This window comes from Sceloporus occidentalis, unplaced genomic scaffold (genome assembly GCF_023333645.1).
Source record: "Sceloporus occidentalis isolate IW3139 unplaced genomic scaffold, rSceOcc1.0.p SCAF_6, whole genome shotgun sequence".
Lineage (NCBI taxonomy): Eukaryota > Metazoa > Chordata > Lepidosauria > Squamata > Phrynosomatidae > Sceloporus > Sceloporus occidentalis.
Genome location: NW_028316986.1, coordinates 76001964 through 76025101, shown reverse-complemented (window position 1 = coordinate 76025101; position 23138 = coordinate 76001964). Strand labels below are relative to the sequence as shown.

Here is a 23138-nt window from a genome sequence, read left to right as displayed (position 1 = left end):
CACCTGCAGGGTCTCATGATTGCGGCCATCCAGTGCCTGCCTTGGGCGTGGTTCCACGCCAGGCCACTGCAGTGGCTTCTCCTGCTGCACCAGCAAGCCATCGCCCTCGAGAAGCCCAAGATGATTCATCTCTACAGTGAGGTACGCCAGTCCTTCCGTTGGTGGACATCCAAAGCAATTCGCAATAGCCTCCCGATCTAGAAGCCTCCCAGGGTCCAGATCACTACGGACGCCAGCCTCCAGGGATGGGGGGGCGTCTGCGGGACACAGCTAGCTCAGGGCTGCTGGAGCCCAAGGGAACAGGCTCACAGCATCAATTGGTTGGAGCTGTGAGCGATCCATCTGTCACTCCAGGCCTTCAATCAAACGATTCGCCAGAAATCTGTTCTCATAAGAACGGACAACATCATGGCAAAGGCGCACGTCAATCGCCAAGGGGGAACCAGATCCTGGTCCTTGATGACCGAAGTCCAGTCTCTGCTGACCTGGGCCGAGGCCAACCTCATGTCTCTGGAAGCTGAGCACCTTCAAGGATCCCTAAACTCCAAAGCCGACTGGCTAAGAGTGGAGTCTCCACCCAGAGATATTTCAGGCCATCGCGGACAAGTTCGGCAAGACGATTCTAGACCTGTTTGCCTCCCTGTCCAACGCCAAGATACCCAGGTTCTTCTGCATATTCCAGACAGAGGTAACCGAAGACGTAGACGCTCTCAACTGCCCCTGGCCGGAGGGGCTTCTCTATGTGTTCCCTCCAACTCCTCTACTCACAAAGCTGCTAGCCAGGGTACGCAGGTCCAGAGTGCAGGTCATACTCGTGGCCCCAGCGACCCTGGTTCTTCGAGATCCTCAGCATGGCAATCCAGAGTTTCCCCCTGCCAGTCAGGACGGACCTGCAAGCCCAAGGTCAGATCCACCACCCAGACCCAACCTGGCTTCACGCCTGGAAATTGAATGGCACATGCTGATGGACTACAGCTACACTCCAGAGGTAGTTGAATCTGTTCTGATATCTAGGCGTCAATCCACCCTCAGAATTTACGAGTACACCTTCAGGGCATTTAAAAGGTGGTGTAAGCGCAAAAGGAAAGATTTCATCGACATTTCAGTCCCTACAGTCCTTCAGTTCCTCCAGGACGGTTTCCTACAGGGTCTGTGCCCTAACACCATAAAGAGACAGGTGGCAGCTATCACTTTCATCCTCCCTCACGAGGACGCGGCAAAGATATTTCACCACCCCCACATCCGCAGATTGCTTAAAGGGGTTGCCAACAGGGCGCCCCCAACCAAACACTGCTTTCCTTCTTGGGGCCTCCATGAGATTCTTAAAGCCCTGACTATCCACCCATTTGAGCCTCTGAGGGAGGTGCCTTTCAAGTTCCTGACTTTCAAGACATTGATGCTAATGGCGCTCACATCGGCGAGGCGCGTCTCCGACATAGGCGCCCTTTCCGTCTGCAAGGAATTGTGTGTCATCAGACCAGACTCGGTCCTCCTGAGACCTGACCCGACCTTCATCCCTAAGATCAACTCTGTTTTCCACACATCTCAGGACATTGTCCTCCCTTCCTTCTGCCCACGACCCTCCAAGGACTTGGAGAAGATATGGCATGCCCTCGACATTCGCAGGGCCATAAAGATCTATCTCAAGAGGACGACCGCCTTCAGGAAATCGGAGGCCCTATTCGTCTCCTTTCAGTCTAACTCGAGGGGAAAGGAGGTGTCAGTCTCAACTCTGGCGAGATGGATCCGAGAGTGCATCGTCCTATGTTACAAGACACTGAACCTGCACTACCAGAGGGTATCACTGCCCACTCAACCAGGAGTGCGGCTACTTCAGCAGCACTGTCCACCAATGCCCCGCTGGTTGAAATTAGCAGAGCAGCCACATGGAAGTCCCCTTCCACCTTCGTCAGGCATTATAAGCTTGACCTTTTCCAGTCAGCCGAGGCGGCCTTCGGCCGGAGGGTGTTACAACATGTGGTGCCTAATCCGCCCTCCGCGCCAGCCGGCCCTCCCTAGTACTCGGCCTGCTTTTGTAAATCCCGGAGTCAGGATGCTCGCCCCCTTCTCTGCTGGGAAATGGAACGTTGGATTTACCTGATAGACGTCCCTTTCCAGCAGAGAAGGTCCGAGCATCCTCCCCACCCTAATGTGCCTACTGGCGCTGGTGGGCGGCCTTACTAGTTTAGGCTATGTTTAAAGCAAAAATTTTTTTCCTCAGCTTGGAATCGACTGGGGTTCCTGGGGTAGCTCTACCCACAGGGGCAGGGCCAGGGCCCCGGTTGTGTTCTTTGATCTCTACCTGCCTATCAGGAGCCAAGTGGGCGGAGCCACCTGGAGTTAGGATGCTCAGACCTTCTCTGCTGGAAAGGGATGTCTATCAGGTAAGTCCAACGTTCCATTTTCTCAATAAAGATTAAAAAAAAGAAGATGCTGTCAAGTAGAAACAAGAGTATTTCTGGAAGGCAGGGTGAAAGGATTTTAACTTCTTAGCTATTTGTCCCTTTTTATGCACTGGGATGGAGAATCTAATGTCCCACACATGATTAGACTCCAGTTTCCATAAGCCTCATCTGTATGGGCAGTAAACAGGGATAATGAGAATTGTTATCCTAACAAATCTGGAAGTCTCCAGAGCCTCCACCTTGTTATCGTTCATGAGTCGAATGGTCCATGAATTCCACTTGCCTTTCTTTAGGTGTATTTTCAGTTAATCTGTGAATGCTTCTATATTTGTTACATAAAAATGCATATGCCTAATTGTTTGCTTTATATTTGGAAGCTATCACTTTCTGAGTTGCACTTTTTTTGGTTTTTAAATGTAGTTATAGTCTCTCTCTGTCCTGAGATTTGGCATAATTTTTTGTCTTGGCAGAGAGTCTTGTATGTGGAGCTGGTAAGTGTGTTAGACATTCCATAAAAACATTAAATTGCTCCTGAGACTATAAGCAGCAGACTAAGGAAATAACATATGCTTAAAATTGATGGCTGCTTAAGTCAAATGCTTAAAGCCATCATAACTCTGTTGGTACATCAAAGGAGGTTCCTTGGACTAGACAGAATCAAATAACTTGTCCATCTATCTATTCCATCTCCCTTTCTGACTATTTTTGTAGTGGAATCTCTGGCTCTCTAAGAGATTCTTGGGAATGTTTTTGGGTGTGCAGCCAGTTCCTGTCTTGCGTTCCACATTAATGGAGTGTACTTAGATAAGGATTTAAATTTCCAGCAATCTTGAAGCAATTTGGAGGATTTTTCATTCTCCCCCTGCTTGCCAAAAATAAAATAACCTTTTCTGAAAACTGAAAGTTCAGTAGGATAGCACAGCACATTTAGGCTTGATAAAAACACTAAATTTAGAGTCAATAAAACAATACTAAATAACTTGTAAGAAATTCTCATGTATTCTTAAGTAAAAATGAAAATGCCAAAGTTAAATTAAGCATAACTCCTTAAATTATGTTTGTAGCAGACTTCTCTCCCTTGAGGTCAGGTCATCATTCTCGCTTTCTCTTTTTTGAATTGTTATTATTGTTTTGTTTTAGTTTGGCATGTGTTCAAATCTAACCATTGGATTTAAGTCAAAAGAAGTGTCATTAGTCTCACTGGTTTGTCAAGAGCAGGTAGTAAAGTCTAAGAATATATGGTAAATTGCTTGTTATGTCATTCAAGGTAAGTAATAACTGTAAACTTCTCTTTGGTTACTATCTAATATCTGGACCATCACTTCAAATATAAATTAATGCTTCCCTAATTGCTTGGCAATTATAGACAATATTATTTATAAAACAAAAGGCCAGACGCATTTCGACCTACGTCTTCTTCATTGGCCTGTCAAAATATAAAAAGTGTAATAACACTTTAGCAAACAATGTGACTTTGCTGAATTCAAAAGCTGCAGCTTTTGCCAAGTATTATGGATATTTTATTCTCCCTTAGCATTTTAGATCTTCCAGTGGGGTAATTTTACCCTTTTAGACAATACATTGTATTTTTTGCTTCAGGGTGTTGTTATTCTTTTATAGTTTTTACCAGAACCCTTTGGTTGTTGTGTTTGGTTATATCTTGGGTTCTTTTTGGTTACAGGGACTTTGGTTTGTTTGATTCTATGCAGCATTTAATATGTGCAGGTGGGTGTGCATGCCTGAAAGTCGTCTGTCGACGTATGCTGCAACTTAATGAATTTTATAGCATTTTTTAAAGCAAGGAATACTCAGAGGTGGTTTGCAAATTCCTTCCTATGAAATATAGCCTACAGTCTACTTTAGATATTCTCAAACTTCTGCCACCTCTATCTGAATCAACAGTCAACTAATTTAGATTAATCAAGGAATATACAAAATTTGTTAGAGTATGTGTGCTAATAACCTTGGGGTGGATTTGGGTACAAGTTTCCCATCAACAGTACTTGTCTCTAGATCCTGGAGTTCAGTTGGGATTTCTCAATTTTAATAACTGTGTATATTTACTGACCAGCATATGTGGAGAAACTTGTTTCATAGTGTTACATCTTGGATCATAATGCTGATTTTTGCTTTTTCTGGTTTATGCTGGTTTTGCATTGGCTTCTCTCGTATTTTTATTCTTAATTTGTGTTTATTTTTGTGTTGTAAGCTACCTTATGAAGTCATCACCTAAAAGGTATAACATTAATTTTTTGTAATTATTTTGTAGGTGACTCGTCAATGATGAGAAGTTCTAAATACCTGTTGGAGTTCAACACTACAAACTCTTGTTCACAAGGCGCTCAGCGTGTGTTCCGAAGCAACATCAATTTCTATTGTGGGAAGACTCTAGTTAGTATGCCATTACTGCTAAATATCATGCTGTTTAAAAAACCCCAAAACAAACAAACAAAATAAACAAAAAACCCAAGCTTCATTTATATACCGCTTCATACTGAACTAACAGTGTCTAAGCGGTTTACAATTGTAAGCTAATTTGCCCCCAACAATCTGGGTACTCATTTTAGCGACCTCGGAAGGATGCAAGCCTGAGTCAAGCTTGAGCCCTTTTGCTGGTCTTGAACTCGCAACCTTGTGGCTTTGAGTGAGTGGCTGTAGTACAGGCATTTAACTACTGCGCCACCAGGGCTCAAAAAACATACAATAATGTTGGTGTGTTTGCAAGAACTCTCTAGTGAAGTCTTGCTCTTGTGGAATTCCGTCAGCCTTTGCCATTGAATACATCTGTGCTCTTCCATAATATATGAATGTTTATTAATTATACTTTACCGAAATGTTTTTCATCGACATGCAGATGTTTCCATTTAAAAACATTGCTTAATGATGCTTTAATGATAGAATACCAATATAAATATTATGTAGCAATATATATGCATGTATATGTATGTATGCAAATATGGAGCCCTGGTGGCGCAGTGGTTAAATGCCTGTACTGCAGCCATTCACTCAAAACTACAAGGTTGCGAGTTCAAGACCAGCAAAAAGGCCCAAGCTCGACTCAGGCTTGCATCCTTCCGAGGTCGCTAAAATGAGTACCCAGACTGTTGGGGGCAAATTAGCTTACTTGCTAATTAGCTTACTTGCTGTTCACCGCTATGATCTTTGGAATAGCAGTATATAAATAAAACAAATTATTAAATTATTATTACATTAAGAAATATTAAATTTGCTCCAAAAGTTAATGGAAAAAACAGTATATATATAGGTATTACTACAAAATCTATTCTGCAGACTTAAAAATGGATACATTTTTCTTAATAAATGTTTAGTATATTTATACCACTTTTTTCAGACAAAATTGAGTATGAAGAAGCTTTAAGTTATGATCCCTTATAAGGTGTAATATTTTCAGTGATAAATTACTATGGTGTGATTTTTAGTGAGTAGTCAGTGCTTGATGTACTGTGCTTTTCAAATGATTTAATTGCTTGTTCTTCTGACTTCTGTGGTCCCTGGTATGTGTGTATGCTTTCCCACGTTCTAGTTCCCGTAAGTGTTTGTGTTAAAGTAGTGTTTCATCTACAAAAGATTATTCAACAATGAATGACCCACTATACGCACTCCTGTTCTATCTTAGGGTTTTTAGTTTCTTTTAAAATTTGTTAGCTGTTTCAGTAATTGGCTGAAACTTTCCTTTCTGTCAGAATGTGAAATAGCAAATGTTCTCTTTCACTGCTTTCTTATTTAGGGTTCTCCAGAATTTGTGACATCGAGTGAGTGTGTGCACTACTTTGAGTGGAAGACATTTTTTGCTTGCAAGAAAGACTTGTTCATACCCACAAAAGAGGTAATGCATGTTTGAGGCAATCATACAAAAATGTATTATTGTAATTCTGTGCATTCAGTTTAGTGAGAATTAGAATCAGAGTTAGAAGAGACCCCGAGGACTATCCAGGAACACACCATCAAAGACAAACACAGGTGGCCATCCTGCCTCTCTTTAAAAATGCCCAAAGAAGGAGAATCCACTACTTTCTAACAGTGTATTCTATTGTCCAACAGCTCTGATCATCAGAAAGTTCTTCCTAATGTTTAGGCAGAAATCATTGAGATTAATAAAAGTGTTGATTTGGCATTCAATAATTGATTCATTTGGTTTCCTTTAGTTGTAACTACCAGTAATATTTATGTTCTTAGCAGCAAGGAAGCAACACAGTAGTGTTGGGATTGGTGGGATACTAGAAGCCTAACTTCTTGCTTTGCATATTCTTAAACATCGTACTCTCAGATTGGCTGTAGGTGTGTTTAATAAAATAAAATTCTGTATGCAGTCATAAAGACATATTTTATTATTTCCAGAAGACTTAACACAGGCATTTCTGCAGTGACCAGATTATCATTGTGTGTATTATCCTTTTTCCCTGGCCAGATCTTGTTGCCTGGATGTGCTGGAATGACTATATCTATTTGAAAAATGGAACTGTGTTTGTTAATATCCGTGCAGTGGCCTATTGTCTTCTTGTATATCACAAGTGTGTTTAATTTCTAGGTGCCCTGCTATGTATTTGATGAAGCTTTGAAGAAACGTGATTTGAATCCCTTGATTAAGACTTCAGGAGGATACTTAGTAGAGGACTCTGATGAAGAATTGGAGCTGTACATCAACATCTGTAGAAACATAGGTCTGAACTTCAGTTTGAAATATACAACAGTTCTGCTTGATTCATTTTTCAAATATTTGATGAAAGTCTGTGTATTGACTTTAAAGAAGCCATCCTGAGAATAGTCTGGTAGAGATTTGTTAACTAGATGGAGGTATACTTTTTTCCTGAAGTAAGAGCATCCAGACTTTCATATCATTTTAGAGTCCTAAGTTCTGAAATTTTCTCTTCCAACCTCATCTGCTGTGTTGTTTGACCAGCATCCACAATGGTCTGTTATTTTAATCCTTTTTCCTTGTACATTTTCTTTCTGTCTTTTCTTTCAACTTGTATCTTTTTATTGGTTCTTTAGCAGCCTCGTTTCTCTGTCAGAAGAAATTTCAAGCTTCTGTTTTCAAGCTTTTTTATTCTTTTAATTGTGTGCAAAAAGTGGCAGCTGATCTCCTGAAGTCCTAGTCAGGAGTGGCTCCCTGGGCAATTGTTCTTTCTGGCCATTAGCAACTATCTAATGGTGTTGGCTGTATGCCAACAGCACTCGAACCATTTTGAAAACCTGCTAACAAAGGAGCTAACCAGGGCCAAGGTTTTTCTATCAGGAATTGCTTTGGCAGTAATCAGTGTAGCATTCCATAGATACTTGAGCAATTTTGATACCAGTTGGGTTCAGCATCCCATGGCACTGTGCCACTTGAACATAGTTCTGCTTGTTTTTGTATTGTCTGAAATGAGTGACTTCTTGGATATATATCTTAAGATGGGTATTATAGTAGTTATATAAATGGAAAAAATTATTCACAACAAAAAGAAGCAGCAGCAAGATTAAGGAAAGAGTATCTAGTACTTCACAGAACATTTATCACTGTTACATTTTTCAACATACACAATTGCATTTTCAGATCCATTTACTTGTTTTGATTTTTTCCTGCATATAATAAATGATCACTGAGTATTACAAAACATATCATATCTGAATATTGGCTTCCGTAATTTTACATGCACATGTAAGCAGTTAGTATTTAGATACATTCATCCTCTGTTGCTGTGTGAGTCTTTAATAATCATAGAATCGTAGAGTTGGATAATAAGAATAAGATCATGATTGTCCCTCCTAATTCAATTTTAGCACATTATACAGTGTGCCCGCATTATACGCAGACTTGAGTGTATGCGCTCAAGCCACGGGGAGTGCGCGGGGTGCAAGGGGCAGCGCATCTCATTCAAATGAATGGGGCACGTGCCCATGATGCCCTGCGCGCATGAGCCCCATTCAAATGAATGGGGCTCAAGCATACGTGGAATTAGCCTTACACAGGGGGGTTTGGAATGGGTCCCCCGAGTAAGGCAAAGGTCCACTGTACCTGTAAGATTTCGGCTCTGTTTTGATAAAATGTAAGCAATGACTCTATGAGTTCTTAGAAATCAACTGTCTTGTCATTTGGAGGGATTATATAAGAATATAGGAACCCCTTAGCATTACACTCTTTTCAAAATATTTTAAGATCTGCTTGTGTAACTTTCTTTGACATTTATGAAAGTGCAGCTGTCAACTCCTCTTTTTTGAATTTCCCACCTCTCTCCATATTCCCCAGTTTTCTGGCTAAAGAAACAGCATCCCTTCTCCCATGGTCAAAAATACCAACTGGGGATGGCAATGACTTTAAAATACAACCTGACTGCCCTAAAAACCAAGTAATATAGACCTGAATTAGACCTCTGATTATTTCTGGAACTAATTTTCACCCCAAAAAATGCAAAAATAATTTCCACCTTTGTTCTGTAGGATGCGGTCTTCTTCAGAAAAAAAGTTTGTACTGGAATAAATCTCGTTTGTTCTAATTTTATTACCAGACACATTCTTCCACTCTTCTATTTCTCTGTTTATTGATCCTGCAATGTAAAATCTCCATTGTGCCCTTGTTAATGATTAAAATCTGTAATATTTGTTAGGATTTCTATACATTCTTAATACATTATCTAACATGATCTGCCATACATTCTGGCAGCTTTCTGAGTCTCTTACCTAATGCTTTCCCACAGCCTGAAGTAGAAATTATAGGCCAGTATTGAATGCTACTGTTGAATCAATGGAAGCAGCTTCTGTGGGTGTAAGAAGGAGTGATATTGTGCCCTCTTCTTCTTTCAGCCCCACCACACCCTGTTAAAACCCTGCACTAGACAGTTGAGAAATATTCTGATGCATAGAGGGCTGCAATGGTGTAGGGCTGAAAATCCTATGATTTAGTTCATAGATACAGATAATCATTGACTCTGACTTCAGTATTAACTGAGTGGTCATTTATAGAGATTTTCAAATTAACATTTGTTGCCTTAAGATGTAACAGATATACCTGTTGGGAGTAAGTAGTATACTAAAAGATGATTCTGACTTTCCCCCAAAGTACTGCATTTGCAGACCCATTTGAGTGAGGAAATGATGTTATTATGAGACTCATGATAACCTTATTTCCTCACTCAAATGGGTCTCTATATGCCCTTTGCTGTGGAGCTGTTGATTAGAATTTCCTTTGTAAAATTATTATTAAAACATCCATGCATCCATGCAAATTTTGAGATCATTTTGCTCAGGCCCCTGATTTAGTGGGTATAATGCAAGGATGGTGAACTCCATTAGCTTTGTAAATGCCAACCAAGTAAAATCTGAAAGTACTGGAACCGCATTTCTGTATTTGAAAAATTTATATATTGTTATGTTAAACACTGTATTGGGGGTGGGTGGGTTTGCAGCCTGTTTAAAAAGTGAGAGGTTTCCAGAATAGGCAATTTACTATTTCTTTTTGCTAGAGAGTAAGAATGATCCAGGGAAGCTGGGGGTGAAAAATCAACTTTGGATGACTGTGTGCTCCACCTGTAGTCCATGTCTAATAATATGTGCAAGTGATTCTTACCTTTCTGTATATTTTTATAGAAATTAATTAACAGCCATTCCTAGGTTTGTATATTAAATTAGAATAGAAAGAACTGACTAGTTTGCTTCTTCCGCCTCCCCTGAATCCCAAAATATGTTGACATCTGATATTATATTAACAGGGAGATCATCGGGGGAAACCAGGAGTTGTCCAGAGCAGAGTGCAGCTTGCCTCTTGAAGGGCAGTCATGTGTTTGATCTGGGACAACCTAAAGAACAACTCAAACAGCTTGACAAAGACAGGTATACCTTTAATCATTGTGATATTGTTAAAGACAAGCATTTGTAAGTTTGTGTAATAAATGACATCAAACACACAATAATTGCCAATAAAAAAGATAATGTTTAGCCTCAGATTGTACTGTTTGCTATTAAGAATATTGGTGGCTTTAGAATTATGTTTCCTGTCTTGGTAGTGAGGAAGTTAGAAAGGGTTTCCTTTTTTGAAAAGGTGATTGTGAAAGTATGGAAAGAATGAAAAAAGAAGGATTGTGTAAGAATGGGATAAGAAGGTAAAATATGTAGTTGAGGGTAAGAGTATGTGTGTAGGAAGGTAGGATTAGGTAGGGAAGAGAGATAGGAGATTGAGAGGGAGAGGATGGGATGAATATAGAGAAGGAACAGGGTAGGAAAATGTTGGAGGTAAGAAGGGTAATAAAAGCAGCTTAAGAAGGAGATAAAAAGAGGGAGGAAGTAAGAGTGGGAGAGAGAGGGTAGGATACGGAAACATTGAAGGAATGATTGCAGAATAAATAATGGAGAATGAATGAGATTACTTATTAAGAGTTAGGAAAGGAAAAGAAAAATGTTTGGAACATATTTGATATGTTTAGTGAAAATATGTATACAGTATTTTATAGATTAAATAAAATTTAAAAAAATAAAAAAAAGAATTATGTATCTTTTGCACACTTGACACTTAAGCTCTGGAATTAATCTGGCCTATTTTTGTTAATGTTTTGTAAAAGAGCAGTCTAGGATTTTTTTAGCACATTGGTTGAAATCTAGTGTGGTATGTATGGATATCTGTTCATGTCTTAGGACTTTTTTTTTTGCCCGCTGCAGCCCTCCATTAGTCAAATCTGATCCCAGAGTGCTGCCCCAACCCTCCAGTTCAGATTTTGTGGGTACATAGTTTCTCTTCTTACTCCATTGATAAAAGTACTTAATTATTTATCATTTTTAAAATTTATTTTAACTGCTTTTAGGGATGAGGAAGATTTTTTTTTTATTAATCTTAGGTTTATTCTCTAGATGTGTTTGATTTTTATTTGCATTGGGGTTGCCATTTCTGTGCTCCTGTCATAATTCCTATGCTGGTTTCTTGCAATTTTCTTAACTATGCTATGGGAATTGTATATGAAAAGGTGGTCTAAAAATTCAGTTTTCTCCACAGTTATAAGAAATAAGCACATGATGACTATAGACATAGCATAATTTTTTACGGGTAGAGATACATCAGTAATACACTACAAACTACCTAAATTAAAAATTATTTGAAAACATGATCTAGTAGTTGTATTCTGTTTCACTTCCATGTTCTCTTTGAGTTCTGTCTTCCTGCTACATTTTCACATTGTATTTTATCTGTTTTTGTTCTTGTTTTCCAGGCTTTCTCTGAGGTATGAGAGAAGGTATAGCAGTGTGGAGGAGAGACCAGACTTCTGCAGTGGCCATGATCCTGCAGTGACAGTTACTTTTGTGTGTCCAGAAGGGAGGAGAAGAGAGGTAATAGAAATCTGCCATGGCAATGTGGGAGATAACAAGGCCTGATAATTGGATAGGGAAATACAATAAATCAAATCCTTAGTCCTAAAATTTGTCCTGTTTGAGGAGATGTGAACTGCATTTTTATATATCAGTTAAGATAGTGGTGGCTAACATTTCAAAAAAAGAAAGTGTCATGGAACAATGGAGCAGCTATTTTTGGTACAGTTCTGTGCAGTTCCAGGGGTACAATCAGGTTTCACATGTGCAACTCCTGTTTAGAGCACTTTTGTCAGAATGAAGAGAGTGATTCAGGATAATATAGCTAGTTGCTCTTTGTCTCTGTGCATACCATTGATAGCATGATGTTTTGATGAGCGTGTGCAGCTACTAGGTCATAATAATAATAAGGTGCTATATGGCTTTAAGTGTATTACTTTAAAATTGTTTTTATCATTTTAATTGTATGTTTTACATTGTTTTTATTGTCCCAATAGGATAATTCTGTATTAATGTCAACCTTCTGTATGTTTAACTATGTAACAGGCATTTTTATTTGTGAACTTCTTTGAATCCTGGTTTTGGGTCAAAGAGAGGGTGTATATAAACCTATTGTTGGTGACGACGACGATGATAGTTGCACAATATATGAGCTTCTACCTATGTATTTCAGTTTTATCAAGTGTTCTTATTCCTCTCTCTCCTAGCTTTCTGGTATTGTTTTTAATTCAATCCATTTCTTGTATCTTTACATCTGTTCTTGAGCATTTTTAGTAGTATTTGTTTCTCACTGTGGGTGTAGTGTGGCTTCAGCAGCAACATTCTTGTAACACTAAGCACAGCATCTGCATAGGCATATTAGTTAATACAGTCCAGGGATGGGAATCATGTGGCTTCAAATGTGTGTAAACTACAACTCCCAGTTGCCCTAGAGAGCATAGTCATTGGTGGGGACTGTTTTGAGTTGTAGTCTAGCAGCATCTGGTAGGCCACATGATTCTCACCCTGATATAGCTCCTGAAGAGATCAGTTTTGGAGAGGTCTTATCCACTGGTCACTTACAATCTCTGGTAGTTTGGGTGTTTTTCTTTTAGTCTGAAGGCAAAGCCCTGCTTATTTTGGCATGCCTTTTGACTGGGAAGTTGTCTGTTATTCAGAGGGTTTAACTGCTGTTCCTTATTCTTGAATACTTGCATCTTATCGGGAGGCTGGAAAAGTTATTTTTTTTGGATTAAATACCGTATTTTCCGGTGTATAAGGCGACGGGGGGTATAAGATGACCCCCCATGTCACCCGCTGGCAGCATCCCTGGACGCCCCTGAGGGGGTCTCGCGTCGGCTGGAGGGGGCCCCTCTAGAGTCCTGAGAGAGGATCCTCGGTGGCTGGGCTCTCACCGCCATTTTTTTTCAAAAAGCAGCAGGGAAGCGGCTCCAGAGCCGGACGGGCCGAGTAAAAGGGCCGGCCCCTTACTCCTCCTAAACAGTCGCCTTATACGCCGGAAAATACGGTATTCTAGAATCCTCCCCCAAGCCAGTGTAGTCATGATCATGTTAGCTGGGAGATTTTAAAAATTGTAATCAAAAGGTAATTTTTTCAAATATGATCTTTTCTGCAATTTGGGGCTATGACTTGACACTTACAGTTATAAGTTTAATTTCTACTTTTTTGCCCCCATCAGGATACAAGTCCCAAACTCACTGCTCAGAGCAACTGCCGGTATGAGATTGAATGGGTTACAGAGTCAGCCTGTGTCAGGGACTACCTGGAGAGTAACAGCTGTGTTCTAACTAATGAACAGCATGGCATCTACGTGAACTTGACGCCGCTTAAGCAAAGTTCAGGTCAGCATCCTCTTGCTTTTAAAAACTTCCAACAAGAACATTTGTTTAAACAAAGCTGTTGGCAAAGGCAGAAGAAGGAGCAACAGCAGAGGTAAAGAACTGTTTTTAGCCAAGAGGCTGAATTCCAGTTAGAGAAGGATGCATTCTAGGAGTGACCTGTATTAAGGGTGTGAGGCAAGGCCAGGTATAAATTTTGCCACTTCACCTGATCTCAGAGGTTTTCAGGCATGAAACCCTTCCCTGTCTGTAAACCTGAGCTCTTGTTCCTTCCAAAACAGATCTCCTGTTCCGTGCACAATCTATCAAGGCTTCAACTTGGAGCTCATTTGATTGCAAAACCTTCTAGGACTTTAAATAGCCCCTTTAGCTCATCACTGGAGATAAGCGCAGAAGGTGTTCTCCCAGTAAATGGAGCATCACCACAAGTGCATTAGACCCTTGGTGGAGAGGCTCCCTTTCCCTGCAGTACAGGCAACATAACTCATGTAACTCAAAGATTAAAGGAAGTGTGTAGTATAGTGCAATATGGGATTGTATTAGTTACGGAATTGTTTGTTTTTGAAAGTGTTGCTTTGCAAAAGGTTCCCTGTAGGAGGGAAAAAGTAACTTGATCTAGCCAGACCTTTGTGCTCTGGGAGACTCAATAGAAACAAATGTTTTCCTACAATCTGCTGAGACTTCTAGCAATGATACACTCCCTTGTGAACTGTAACACATGTATGCATTGTTAATAATTCAGGATTCAAATTTACTAAAAAGCAGGAAAGTGCATACTAGGAGCAAAAAAAGCAACAAGAGAGTTCTCGGAGACCATTTATCTAAATCTGAGAAAGAGAGCTCTAGATTCTGAAGGATTCCACTTCCAGTTTTTATTTGCATCATCATATGTGGCTTATTTTGTCTTTCAGTTAAGTTGTTTTGGATGTAGGCATTTGAATTGGGTAACTGAAAGAGCTCAGAATTTGAAGCTGTATGAAGGTGATGCGTGAAATGACACTTTGGAAACTGTTTGGGATCCAGTTCTCAGAATCCCTTAACTAGCATAGAAGATTTGGGAGTTGTAGTCCAAAAAGTAACTTTCCCATATTCTGATTTAGCCCAAATCAGAACACATCAAGCCAGATTGTAATGAGGCAAAATTTTATTATGTTGAGCCCTTCGGATCAGCAGTGGTTTGGTTCTGCCCCCCCCCCCCCCAAACCCAAAAACCATGCACATTCAAGCCCCATAATAGTCAGTGTTGGCAACATGAGTGCACATACTTCAGCATATCCATGTTCATGTCACTGTCATTGAATAATATGAGCTGTGGTGATATATGTGCTGTCAAATCTGCTGATCCGAAGTCTGTGTCCAAAGGTCTCACTGTACACAATTGTCACTTCAGCATAGACCTATTTCTGCCCATATTGACAAGTATTCTAACTGAAAATGTCATTTAGTCATCATAGTCCTCCATTTCTCTAGGTTACGTTTCACCTTATGTTGCTAAAGAGAGAGAGGAGTATTTTTATTACCTGAATGTATGTGGGAAAACAACGGGGGGATCCTGCGAAGATGCATATGTTTCATCATGCCAAGTCAAACCTCAGAATGATCAGCATAAAGTGGCAGGAAGATTTACCAATCAAACCCTCAGGTGAGTGGCTGGCTTTCTTAAAATATTTTTGAGTAATATTTGATGGAAATGAAACCTTTCCTATTCAGTGAAGGCACTTAGAATAATTGTTAAAATTTTATGTAGAGGACAGTCTAATCAGAAAGTAATGATGCTGACTGGTTGTCACTTTTACAGTTTTTTTTGAGGGGAAAGACCATCTGAAGTCTAAACAGGTGTGATCTTTCAACAACTGTATCTGGCTTGATATTAGTGGAAAGTACAGTTGACCCTCCACATTTGCGGCTTTGACCTTTGCAGATTTGATTATTAGTGGTTTTGATTAGTATGTTCTCTCTAGGAATGCGTAGGTCTTCCAGTGCAACTAGAGAAAACACTTCTCTAGGCATTTGTAGGTCCTTCAGCATGATTCTGTGATCATTTTCTGGCAGACGTTGACCATAGAGTTGCACTGGAGAACTTGGAAATTCTCTCAGGTTTTTTTATTTGCAGTTTTTCCACATTCATGGGGGTCCTTCACCCCTAACCTCAGTGAGTATGATGGGACCACTAAAGGTTTTTTTGGCAACACTAAACATCAGCTTTTGTGTCATGGATTATTCTTAAAACTTGTTTGTTATTTGCTCACCTTTGTTCTAAATGCTTAACATTATGTATTTCAGGTTCTCACTTTGATGCTCACATTTAATTTGCTCATTGCTTTAACTATCTAACCTCCTGTTTTCTAATTGCAATGAAGACCAAAGAAAGCATTGCATAGGATTGAGAAGGTGATAGAGAAGCCCTTCATTCCAAAATATGTGGTGTGTGGCACTGTGTTTATCTAGCTGCACTTAATTTGACATAAATAAGCAAAGAAATGGGTTTTGAACTTTTATCAAGTGAAACCAGTCAGGAATGTTTTAGTAGATCAGCAAGATGTCTTTCTGCTCCAAACCTATCTATTTGGCTACGAAACAAAATTGCATGTGGGATTTTTTTTTATTTTTTTTAAAAATCTTTTTTGGAAGCAATTGATAACTTTCTTGTGCAGATCATATGATACAGTATTTACTTTGGAGTGGATAAGGAATGGCCCTGAATGTAGCTTTTTGGATTTGTGCCAGACATAATGTCTAAGGTCTACTTCCTGCTATTATTGAATTGAATTGTAAAACAGATACTGTATCTCCATCACTTAGCTTATAAAATGTTTATGACAATGTGGACAACTTTAACAGGTCCTGGGGCCAATTGCCCTCTGAGACTTGCTGTAAATACATTTCTTCCAAAAAGAACTTTTAATTAAAGAATACAAGAAGTGATTCTAAGTTTACTTCAACTTTTTGAACAATGATTTGAATTGGTATTTTCAGTAAGGCAATGTTGGTCCAAAACACATTGCAGAAATAATCCAGTTTAAGACTGCTTTAACTGCCCTGGCTCAATGCTAGGAAATTCTGAGAACTGTAGTGTTTGTGAGACATTTATCCTTCTCTGCCAGAGTGTTGTTGTCACAATAAACTACAATTCTCAGGATTCCCTAGCACTGTGCCAGGGCAATTAAAGCAATCTCAAACTGGATTATTTCTGCAGTGTGTTTTGAACCTCCTTTTCTTGACATTAGAATTTCTGATCCTGGAGACTGTTCTCTTTCCATTGCTGAAATATTTCACTTTTGATATCCATATTGCCCTGATATGGATTTATAGGTTAGCCTAACTGGCCTTAATGTGACAAGCTCAGGAAGCAGAGAGAAAAAAAAAGGAGAACTCTTATCCTTGATGTGTGATACTTCTACTGTGAACATGCATACAAAATAAGGACTTCTAAAAAATTGAGCTGAGTGTTTGTAATGACTAATCTCTGTGGTGTTAGTATCCATGTTGGTTTTCTATTAAATGTCATTTTTATTTGTCTTCCATTGGGTGTAGTCCACTCACAGGTTCTTCCCTCTTTTTATGGATTGTTGTAGCTAATAAAACCTTACTCTGACTTTTGAAACCAGGTATGCTGATGGGGACCTCATTCTAACGTATCCAGGAGGAGATGCTTGCAGTTCTGGTTTCCAGCGAATGACTGTCATAAACTTTGAATGCAATCAAACAGCAGGTAATGAATATGGACAGTTATCCGTTCCTTGGTCTGAGCATTATGTTTTCGCTTGCTGTGGCTTTGTAATATTACAGTGTCTTTCTTAAGGCCTGAAGTTCTTGTGTAGAAAATAGTTTTTTTTTCCCCCTTTTTGGTTAGGAGGAAGACTGTACCATAGTTGTATTCAGCTACTGTTAATATGTTAATTGGAAGGGACTGAAGTATATAATAGAATAGTTTTTATCACTGCTATTAAGGCATACCACAGATCCATGCAGGAAGGATACACAGCTGATTATTAACCATAAAAGCTTAATAGAACCTTGATGGTCAAAGGTAGTCTATCACAGAGTTCAGATGCTGGGGACACATCAGGGATGGCTTTGCTTTTATTTAGGCCCATTCCACACGGGCCTATAGTACGCACTCCGCGCGTAGTAGGGTTAGAAAGGGGCGTCACTTCCTGATGCCCCTAACCCTAATGTGTGTGGAACGCGCACAAAATGGCGGCACCTGTTCCACATGGGCGCCGTCATCTTGACGTAGTGGATGCGTTGCATCCGCATGTCGCGCGGCGCAAATGATGCCGCGAGTGCGCCATTGGTGCCTCGCGACATCATAAGTGCGCCGCAACAAGCGCCATTTTGGGGGTTTCTTTTTGCAGCACGGAGGAGCCACGCGGTTTGGATGCTGGGGCTCCTCCACACTGCAAATGACAGTGGCGGCAGACCGCCTGTTTTGGGCGTTCTGTAACGCGCCTTATTTATGTATTTATTGCTCACAGGTTGGCAGAGTCTTCATATGCATCCATTGGTAGATTTGGAATGTTAGAGACCCTTCTGCATAATCCCACACTTTACCTATCATTCAGACTTTCTATATAGCCTGAACTTCAATTCTTCAGAAATCCCATAAACAATTTTGTGCCCAGTACTTGTAATATATACTCTTAGGTACGAATTAAGTCCCACCAAACTGAAACAGAAGCCAGCATGATGTAGTGTTCTGAGCATAGGATTTTGACTCTGGAGACCAGGGTTTGATTCTTGCTCAGCCATGAAACTCACTATGTGACCTTGGGAAGCCACATGATTTCAGCCTCAGGGGAAGGCAATGGCAAACTTTTTCTGAGCAATTCTTGCCATGAAAACTCCATGGTAGTTTGCCTTAGAGTCGCCATAACTTGGAAATGACTTGAAGGCACACCACACACACAATCTGAAAGAATGCCTGCCAGCATGTATACCTGACTTTCTATTAAAATTATCACTAGGTGCCCCAGCAGGTACCTACTTATTTATTTATTTGGTTAATTTATTTGCTGCTTTTCTTTTAAAGTGGGACCCAAGGTGGCTTCCAAAAATATTATGAACATTCATCATGTTGGTGGTACTTCTGTTGTGGAACTTGCTCCTCTTATCAGCTCAAATGACACCAAAATGGCTTCTTTACAGTTATTATGTAATCTTTGGTTTTCCATGGTTTTTAGACAGGGTGAGCTCTTCCCAAATCATATGTGGCTGTTTGAATCCCATATTAGTGGTTAGGTTTGATTTTAAATGTTTGCCAAAATCCAACATGATTCTTAGAGTAGATTATGGGATTTTGGTCCCCTCATTCTCTCCTTTCAGCATTCTTCAGCATCAAAAACATGCTTCAAATACCTTTGTCCCCAGCAGAGCAGGTTTTGTAGTGTCCTGAGGAACTGCCATGTAGATGGTGGATCTCTTTTGGATGCTATCTTAAATAAATTCAGTGTCAATTATAACCCTGTATATTGTAAATCACTTTAAGAATGTGTTAATGCAGTGTGGGATGCAAATACTTTAAACTGTCTTCTGTATTTTCTCTAAACTTGCTTCTGTTCTGTACTTAATCTTCCTTCATCTTGGTGCACCTCCTAAAGATGATGATGGCAAGGGATATCCAGAGTTCACAGATGAAACAGACTGCACATATTTCTTTAGCTGGCAAACAAAATACGCATGTGTTGGAGAAAAGGAAGATCTCCCTTGCATGGTTGCTGACAAGAAAAAACGCTATGATTTGGCACGGCTGATTCGTCGTTCTGGTAAGAATATTTAAAATTTTTGTTATTAAAACAGCTACATTCTTTGTTTCTTATTACTTTGCCTTATTTCAGACCTCCTGGTATGTAGTACTTAAAAACTGTAAAAATTAAACCTCAATGTCCTCTATTTAAATAGAATATACTGCTGCCAAACAGTGAGTGTGTGCTCAACATCAGGACCTGGAGCATTAATATAATATGCTCATGGGAGACTTGTTTTGGGGATGAAGTAATCTAACTGCAACCTTTGCGCAACCTTCAGGAACAGACATGAATGTGTATTACAGCACTAAGGTGTGAGATCATAGCAATTGCAAGGTGTGGCTTTTCAGAGAAGAAAAGGATGTTTGTTTGTTTGTTTTTTAATTGTGTATGTGTGTCTTCAAGTTGCCTGTCGGCTTATGGAGACCCTGTGAGTTTTATAGGGTTTTGATGCTCTTGTCAAGAGTACTTAGAGTCTCTGCTGCTATCTGAATCCACATCTTGAGAGGTCCAGAAGCACTGTGTCTCTCCTGACTACTATAGAAGGAAGGTGGATCCCTGCCTGACTTTTCCTGGATTATGATTTTCATCCTCTTAATCACAATTCACTTTTTACAGTTTGATTTATGGTGTTTTAAGAACTACCCATATATAATTTATATGGTGTTTGCAGCATAATTTCATTGCTTCCTGCTGTAATACAAGGTCTGCTTCATCAGGCTGCATCTTGGCCCACCCAGGTTAAGGAGATAATCGTACTATAATTCTGTGTTGTATGGTCTCTTTCAGTGAAATTGTTTATCTACTTGTGGCAAAATTGTTGCAGAACTGTAACTTTCTACTTACTTTGGGCAGATGGGGGGTGGTCTTAAACATATTATTCGTTTGCATGGCATGTATATATTTTCTGAGCTGCTTGAAAAGCAGAGGTTCTAGAGGTTCACTTCAGCCTTTGCCCAAACTATGCCCAAAATACCCTTATCGTGTTCAAGGGGCTCCATTTTAGGGGCTGTCCTTATGGGCTGTTCAAGGGGCTGCCTGGAGATTTCACCTGATCTGAAGAGCTGCAGGCAGATTATTAACTGACACTAATGATAGGAAGCATACAACTGCTTTGTTACAGCAGCTCCACTGGCTATTGATCTTTTCCCAGGAATAATATGAAGTGTCAGTAAAGCTCTATAATAGTTCAGGTCCATGGTTTTGAAGAACAGTATTTGTCTACATGAATCTGCTATAGGTTTGAAATCTGCATGTGAAGCACCTCTGTCTCACTAGTCTTTCAGGTGGTAGACATACAGGGGAATGCCTTCACGATGGCAGTGCCCAGCCTCTTTAATGCTCTTGAGAAGCTAGACTATTCCTCTCCGTGGTGTCCTTCCACTTTCAGTTGTAGATTTTTTGGTTTGTTTTGACAGGCCTTTGGGAAGTGACTACATGGGGAAAAAACTTTAAATAATGTACCTTATTGCCCACAGTTGTTTTCTAGTGTGTTTTTAAGTGGCTTTTAATTCTAGTGAAAGTTTAATTACATTTTAACTTTAGTATATTTTTGCGGTATGAACTTTTATCTTTGTCTGCATTAACCTTTTTAAATAGCCAGGTCTGAAGAAAAGGCAGAATACAAACACAGGATTTTTAGAATAAAAAATCTTGTTATTTTATACTGTAGCAACATCCCTGAGACCCCCACTGAAAGTGATATGAAAAATACTTTTAAGTGACATACTTGTCATACAAAAAATAAAAGATGTCAACAGTGTTTCCTGGCACAATCTGACAAAAAGACTTCAGTGTCTTTGGAAGTCTAACAGATCTTTTCCTCCTCGTACATACATGAATACATCAAAACAATTAGAATCATAGAATCATAGAATCATAGAGTTGGAAGAGACCACAGGGGCCATCCAGTCCAACCCCCTGCCATGCAGGAAATCACAATCAAAGCATCCCCGACAGATGGCCATCCAGCCTCTGCTTGAAGACCTCCAAGGAAGGAGACTCCACTACACTCCGAGGGAGTTTGTTCCACTGTCGAACAGCCCTTACTGTCAGGAAGTTCCTCCTAATGTTGAGGTGGAATCTCTTTTCCTGCAGTTTGCATCCATTGCTTCGGGTCCTAGTCTCTGGAGCAGCAGAAAACAAGCTTGCTCCCTCCTCAATATGACATCCCTTCAAATATTTGAACAGGGCTATCATATCACCTCTTAATCTTCTCTTTTCCAGGCTAAACATCCCCAGCTCCCTAAGTCGTTCCTCGTAGGGCATGGTTTCCAGACCTTTCACCATTTTAGTCGCCCTCCTTTGGACACGCTCCAGTTTCTCAATGTCCTTTTTGAATTGTGGTGCCCAGAACTGGACACAATATTCCAGGTGGGGCCTGACCAGAGCAGAATATAGTGGCACTATGACTTCCCTTGATCTAGACACTATACTTCTATTGATGCAGCCTAAAATCGCATTGGCCTTGTTAACTGCCGCATTGCACTGTTGACTCATGTTCAACTTGTGGTCTACTTGGACTCCTAGATCCCTTTCACACATAGTTTCATTCAGCCAAGTGTCCTCCAACCTATATCTGTGCTTTTCGTTTTTCCTCCCTAAGTGCAGTACCTTACATTTCTCTGTGTTGAATTTCATTTTGTTAGCTATGGCCCAGTTTTCTAGTCTGTTCAGGTCATTTTGAATCTTGATCCTGTCCTCTAGGGTATTAGCTATTCCCCCTAATTTGGTGTCATCTGCAAATTTTATAAGTATGCCCCCAATTTTGTCCTCCAAGTCATTGATAAATATGTTGAATAGCACTGGCCCCAGGACAGAGCCCTGTGGGACCCCACTGGTCACTTCTCTCCAGGATGAAAAAGAGCCATTGTTGAGCACTCTTTGGCTTCGGCCAGTCAACTGTAACATGGATGGCCCTAGTGGTCTCTTCCAACTCTACGATTCTATGATTCTATGATTCTATCTAACCAATTACAAATCCATGTAACAGTTACTTTGTCTAGCCCACATTTTACAAGCTTGTTTGCAAGAATATCATGGGGAACTTTGTCAAAGGCCTTACTGAAGTCAAGATGGAGCCCTGGTGGCGCAGTGGTTAAATGCCTGTACTGCAGCCATTCACTCAAGACCACAAGGTTGCGAGTTCAAGACCAGCAAAAGGGCCCAAGCTTGACTCAGGCTTGCATCCTTCCGAGGTGGCTAAAATGAGTACCCAGACTGTTGGGGGCAAATTAGCTTACTTGCTAATTAGCTTACTTGCTGTTCACCGCTATGATCTTTGGAATAGCGGTATATAAATGAAACAAATTAAGATATACTACATCCACAGCATTCCCTTCATCTAACAAGTTGGTAATTTTATCAAAAAAAGAGATCAGGTTTGTCTGGCATGACTTCTTTCTCTGAAACCCATGTTGAATTTTTGTGATTATGGAATTGCTTTCTAGATGTTCACAGACTTTTTGTTTAATTGTCTGCGCTAGAATCTTTCCTGGTATCGATTTCAGACTAACTAGACGATAATTGTTGGGATCCTCTTTTTTCCCCTTTTTGAAGATGGGGACAACGTTTGCCCTCCTCCAGTCTGCTGGCACTTCTCCTGTTCTCCAGGACTTCTCAAATATTATTGCCAATGGCTCTGATATTACATTTGTCAGTTCTTTTAATACCCTTGGATGTAGTTCATCTGGTCCTGGAGACTTATATTCGTTTAGGTTGAACAGGTATTCCTATACTATCTCTTTACTTATTCTGTGCTGAAATTCCTCTTTTCTGTCCTCTGCTCCATTATCGGCAGGTTGAGTTCCCTTTGCCTTTTCTGAGAAGACTGAGGCAAAGAAAGTGTTGAGTAA

The 23138-nt window shown here is 40.1% G+C and overlaps 1 protein-coding gene across 1 annotated transcript in view; it reads left to right on the top strand.

Annotated features, from left to right (window-relative positions):
- Positions 1–23138, top strand: part of IGF2R (insulin like growth factor 2 receptor) — a 108942-nt gene that overhangs the window by 17673 nt on the left and 68131 nt on the right. The window contains exons 3-11 of the mRNA XM_089530097.1: positions 4675–4796; positions 6154–6252; positions 6955–7087; positions 10115–10235; positions 11603–11720; positions 13378–13540; positions 15008–15179; positions 17146–17249; positions 19138–19302. Coding sequence (XP_089386223.1) covers positions 4675–4796; positions 6154–6252; positions 6955–7087; positions 10115–10235; positions 11603–11720; positions 13378–13540; positions 15008–15179; positions 17146–17249; positions 19138–19302 — 1197 coding nt within the window. The remainder of the gene's footprint in view (positions 1–4674; positions 4797–6153; positions 6253–6954; positions 7088–10114; positions 10236–11602; positions 11721–13377; positions 13541–15007; positions 15180–17145; positions 17250–19137; positions 19303–23138) is intronic.